This window comes from Ursus americanus, chromosome 16, assembly GCF_024610735.1.
Source record: "Ursus americanus isolate L20-20 chromosome 16, mUrsAme1.1.p, whole genome shotgun sequence".
Taxonomy (NCBI): Eukaryota; Metazoa; Chordata; class Mammalia; order Carnivora; family Ursidae; genus Ursus; species Ursus americanus.
Genome location: NC_142142.1, coordinates 5,506,449 through 5,512,577, shown reverse-complemented (window position 1 = coordinate 5,512,577; position 6,129 = coordinate 5,506,449). Strand labels below are relative to the sequence as shown.

Here is a 6,129-nt window from a genome sequence, read left to right as displayed (position 1 = left end):
TTATCTGCTCTTCTATTTCCCTCATTTTCTTCTAACTGCCTTCTAACTTAAAGTCAATATCCTGTGTGATTATTTAACACAATAATTTATTTGTTTCTTAATTTATTCATAAAGAGTATGATACTCCAAACTATTCACTGGACTTTTACATCATATAGGACCAAGAGATAAGCCATGAATCTTTAAGGGGATTGATTTCCATCAAACATCAAGCCTGGCTTTTGGAACAGAATATTTTTACTACCTTATCTTGGATGTGTTTGGTCTTCACCCCATAAACAAGGGGATTGAAGAAAGGTGGAACGAGTAGGTAAAGGTTGGATAAGGTGATATGTATATATGATGGAATAGAAGATCCAGATCTGTGGGTGAAAAAGGAAAAAAAAGCAAGGAGATAGAACTGGAAGAAGACACATATGTGGGGAATACACGTATTAAATGCCTTCAGACGTGCCTCTTTCTGGGGCAGGTGGAAGACAGTGATAAATATTTGTATATAGGAGAGGGTGATCAGAATGAAGTCCAGGCCACCAACAATAAAAGCTCCAAGGAGACCATAGAATTTGTTGATGTAAACATCTTCAGTGGCAAGCTTCACAAGGGCCATGTGTTCACAGTAAGTGTGGGATATTAACTTGGTTCGGTAAAATTTCAGACGACACTTTATGAGCAATAGACATGGGATGACCAGAATGGCAGGCCGCAGTGTCACCCCAATTCCAATGTGAGCGACTAGCTGTCGAGTGAATATGGTAGCATGCCTCAGAGGATAACAGATTGCTACATAGCGGTCCAGAGCCATAGCCAGAAGGACCCCTGATTCAATACCCTGAAATGTGTGGATGAGCCACATCTGAAAGAGGCAAACATCAAAATAGATCTCTGGCAAGTGGAACCAAAAAATTCCAAGCATCTTGGGGACAATGATGGTGCTAAGTGCAATGTCTGTGGCTCCCAGCATGGCCAGGAAGATATACATAGGCTCATGGAGACTGGGTTCAGATTTGATGATGATCAGAAGCAGAGAATTTCCCACCAAAGCAATGATGTACATAGTGCAGAATGGAATTCCAATCCAACACTGTATAGTTTCCAGACCAGGGATCCCAATGAAGGTTAACACAGAGGGCATGAACACGGTGCCATTTGTAATGGGCATGGCAGTCCAACGACCTTTTTAGCAAAGTTTGCTAAACTGTGATTTTATGTATTCTAATATACCCTATTCTCATCCAGTCATACAATTACTGAATGACAAAATAGGAGAACCAGATTCATCAGCTTATTTTTCATTTTTTAAATGAGTTTGAAAATGTCGAAGGAAAGGTCACAGTATACACTTCGGCCAAATCATCCACCAACACTAAGAGATATGCACCACATGACAACTGAGTATTTGGACCCCGTGCCTATGATGGGGCCACCATGATCAGGCTGTTGAGTGGTGTTCTCCTTCCTTCCCCAGTCCATCTTCTCTTCCTTCTAACCTGATCATGGAAATCAGAAAGAAAAATAATTGGAATGATACCTTAGACAGAGAAATACGAAACAGAGAAACATGAAAATCCATGAGCTTGACTTTTCTCTTGTTTTCTCTCTCTTTATTCCTCCTTTCACTATAGTCTAGCAAAACAGGTTATTTCTATAGAACATACCAACACTTCTTTGATAAAGGATAGACTGAAGATCCCATTGTAGGGTTGTGACTCCATTAATGGGGTTCAAATAACCTCTCCTCACCTTGAACTTCCTGCTAACCAGGGGATTTGCAAATATGGCATTGCTGTGCCACTGAGACTCCATGCAGATAGACACTAGCAGGTCATTCTTTTGTATCTCAATTCTGATTCATGATGCAGGTGTTAAATAGAATACCTCTGTTAGATAAGCACCCACAGCTTCTCACACTCTTTTTCCAGGTATTGGAGAGGAAAGACAGTTTGACAATATTAAACAAAATTAAAAGGGGTAAAGAATACATGGTGTAAAAGAGAAACCTTGAGTGTCTCACCAGGAGAGCCATCGGGAAGACGCTGAAGTGATGTGGGGTAAGTTTAAGTGAATGAGATTGGGAGCCCAGGGTTGGAAGAGATGATCCTTGAACAGACATTGGGGCTACATACTGCTGAAGGAAACTAGAAAGTTCTAATTTTTATCTTCTGCAGAAGCTGACACGAGAAAAATATGAGGTTATTGGGGCACCTTGTGAATTATCCAAGTGATTCCGTGGAGAATAGTTGCCACACACATGGGTACATTCAGGTGGAAATGCCTGGGGAGTCAGCAAACAGGAAGAGAAGCCTCCAGAACAGAATTCTCATTCCAATATGCAGCCTGTTGCTGGGCGCACTTTACACTCTCCAGCAACTAGACATCGGCAGCTCACTACAGTTAAGCTATGGGGCTGACAAGATTATGAGTGGGTAATATTTTTTTTTAAGTGAGAGTGGATTGGTTGTCTAAGTGATAGCTGTCTGAATCTAATTGAAGCTGATCCATGTATCTTTAAAGTGCTGTTTTGTTAAGCATTTTGAATCATTTGCTCATAAACCAAGTCATCACCTCGAAATATTAATCTGAGATTTCCCTGGACTCTAACAACCCCAATTTCTACTCAGAATTTTTAAATTCAGAATGATGTGGAGATTATTCTGCCATATCACCCACCCCAAAACAGGACCCTTTAGTACAGACCTGGCAGCTGACTATATGTATGCTCGTGCTAGACCTGCCTGTCTACCATGCAACTCTCACTCTGAGTAAGACCTCCTCATGGGGAAGAAACACATTCCCTGCAAGCAATGCCCCCCTTTTTGAATTACAAATCATCAGATATAATAGCACAAGATTCAAGTGACTCATGATGTGCTCTCCTTCAAGGAAAACATCTGCGGCTCTACCCACCTTCTCTGGGAGCATGCTGCTAACTTCCTTAACCTCCCAATGTTCTAAAGCAGATTCTCCAGTCTATCATGACTGCTGTTGAACTGTAGTTCCTAAAACATCAAAGTCAGACTCTATCAGAAATTTATTTGTACTCTTGACTTCTATGATTTGTAACTCTGCTTCTGGAATCTACATGCATTGACTGTACTTGGGTTTATCCTCCAGGACATGGAATTTCATGTCCAGGTAACCTGCTACTCACTTACTTAGTATCTAGAAGCAGCAGTGGGAAGTGCCTGGAGCAGGAGAAAGTTGCTGTTTGCTGGTCCCAGTGGTGGAATATTTGTGGTTTCTAACATAATTTCCCCTGATGACCAAACTTCATAAGTGTCTTGCAAATCACGAGATATTTTTATTCCCTGTGGCAAAGATGGGTGATTAGAGTCAGAGGAGCAGCCACCATGACTCAGGACGAGCTTCTCAATCAGTTCCCGGGAGAGCTGATACGTGTTTAGTGCAGCCAGGAGCTGGTGGTGTTGAAGTCTCTTTGCTTAGTCAAACAGTGCAGTGTGTTTCACTCCACCGCAGACTGGGATTCCTTGTTCTCACTCATGTGATGGAGAAATGGAACACAAAATGGGGGTGCACAGAATGGGACTCCATGTCTTGCCTGAGCAAAGGGGCCAACTTTATCTTTTGCTTGTTAAGGAAAGGAAGTTGGAAATAAAACAAATGGTAGCCTCTTCTTCTTTATCTCACGGATGAACTCTTGGCCACCCGTGGAATTCAAAGGATTCCCAGATGCAGTTCAGTGATCTCAGGGAGGGGGGTGTTTGCAAGTTGTGGGGAGAAAGCTTGGATGTGTCAGGGAGCTTATTGTATGGTAAGCTCTTTTGTCCATCTGTCTGATTCCTGGACTATGCCATTTGTTTGTCCATCTTTAACTTAAAGCAATCTCTTCCTGCTCTCAGAGCAAGCCTTTAGATTAAGTCCCTCATTCCTTGCATCATAGACAGGGCATAGGTCACTGTGACACATATCTCCACCCATTAGCTGGTCCCTGTGGTTGCCTATTACCCTGGACTCTGCATCTAATCAGCCGGAACATTCAGTTAAGGGGACCTCAGAGGTGGGAGAGAAGCAGCTCTTCAGTGACTGTGCCTACAGCATGACTTCATGGGCAGGTCTTCTGTACCTTAGAAAGTTGATATGTTCCCACATCTGTAGCATGGAAGAAATTTGACCTGGAAAGCAGACAAAAGGCAACCAAAATACCAGACAGTTCCATGTGTGGATTGAAATCTGATGGGCCAGGCTCTTGTGCTTCATATGGACGTTCTCTCAGTAGACTGGCTGGGGTTTCATCAAGAAGCACAGGAGGGATGATATTATGCTCTGAAAAACCATCTCTAGGGAAAGGAAAAGTAGATTTCGATATAACAACGAAAGCATAGGACTCTCAAGCTCTGACCAAATACCAAGTGCTAATTGCCCTTCCTTGGAGTTTGAACCATGTGCTAGCTGGTCAGACATGCCACTGGCCACCCATGAGAAACTAAATGCCAGAGGCAACATATACATTCCATAACGCTGTGAGGTCATTTGAGCAGCATGCGACGGTAAGGAGTCAATTTTTGGAAGGAAACAGCTCTGGCCCTTCCTAGCCAGGACTCAAACTTGGGCTATTTGTGCTTCTGGATATTTATTTTAACTCTTCGGTGCCTCATTTCCATCATCAGTAATATAAGAATAAAGCACCTGATGCTCTTTTTTTCTTTTTAAGATTTTGTTTATTTATTTGACACACAGAGAGAGAGCAAAGCAAAAGCAGGAGGAATAGCAGGCAGGGGAGAAGCAGACTCCCCATTGAGCAGGGAGCCCAATGTGGGGCTGGATCCCAGGACCCTGGGATAATGATCTGAACCAAAATGAACTTTACCAACTAAGTCACCCAGGTATCCTACAACATATGCTTTTAATTGACTTCTGAAATGACCTTTGGAGCTCGCTGCCACTCTCCCCTGACAGACACACACCACTTGATGACCTAGGGATTTGATCTGGTCTTTCCTCAGATTTTCTCTCCTTTCCTCACCTACTGAATTCTGAGCTGGTCAAGAGTCAGCCACCTTCCTCTAAATCTCAGTATATGTATTATGTGTTTGTTGTTATAATTATATGTGTAGCAAATTAAATATTTGGTAAATGTCAGAAAAGAAAGTCAATCAATGTATCTACCCATGTAATCAAAATAAAGGAAAGAAGTCATGTAATCATTTCAATAACTACAGAGAAAACATATGAGAATATTCAATATCCATGTAATATAAAACCATCAGAAAAGTAGGAGCAACAGACAAACGTCTTAAACTGATGAAATGTATCCGTGAAAATCCTAGCTAATATCATATTTAAAATGGTGAAACCAAAATTTCTCCATTAGATTGAAAGAAATGTCAGGATGCCCACTGTCAGTACCTTTATTAAACATTGTACACAGGTCTAAATCATAGCAATATTATCATCATATTTTATTAGTTTTGATTTCTTATTCAGAAATATCACAGAGTTTTCTCCATCTTTTTTTTTTTTTTTGCCTATAACCTCTAAAATTTCATATATATGCAATTTTCTTCCCTTGGAGGGATAAAGTCCTGATCAATTATTCAGGATGCACTATGGTTGCCATAACTTCCTGAGATATTTAAGCCCTTAACACACCATTAAATTGAATTAATTAAATGTTTATTATCTTTTTAAACAGCTTTTTTTCCTTGCCTAATATCCACAAATGTGGTTTTTTTTTTGAGTTCTTTTTTTTATTAAAAAGTTTATCATTTTTATTTTGTTATATTAGTCACCATACAGTACATTCCCAGTTTTTGATTCAATGTTCTATGATTCATTGTTTACATATAACACCCAGTGCATCATGCAATATGTGCCCTCCTTAATACCCATCACCGCCCTATCCCAATCCCCCACCTCCCTCCCCTCTGAAGCTCTCAGTTTGTTTCCCAGAGTTCACAGTCTCATTGTTCATTCCCCCTTCTGTTTACCCTCCCTTCATTCTTCCCTTCCTTCTCCTACCGATCATCCTATTTCTCATGTTCCATAAATGAGTGAAACCATCTGAAAATTATCTTTCTCTGCTTGACTTATTTCACTTAGCATAATCTCATCCACTCCTGTCCATGTTCCTGCAAATGTTGTGTAATCATTCTTTCTGATGGCTGAGTAATA

General features: G+C 40.9%; 1 protein-coding gene across 1 annotated transcript; it reads right to left on the bottom strand.

Moving 5' to 3' along the window:
* Positions 1-208: 208 nt before the first annotated feature.
* LOC123782626 (olfactory receptor 52A5-like) lies at positions 209-1,159 on the bottom strand. The gene has a single exon (XM_045782877.1). It carries the CDS (start codon positions 1,157-1,159, stop codon positions 209-211), a length of 951 nt encoding a protein of 316 aa, XP_045638833.1.
* Positions 1,160-6,129: the final 4,970 nt, after the last annotated feature.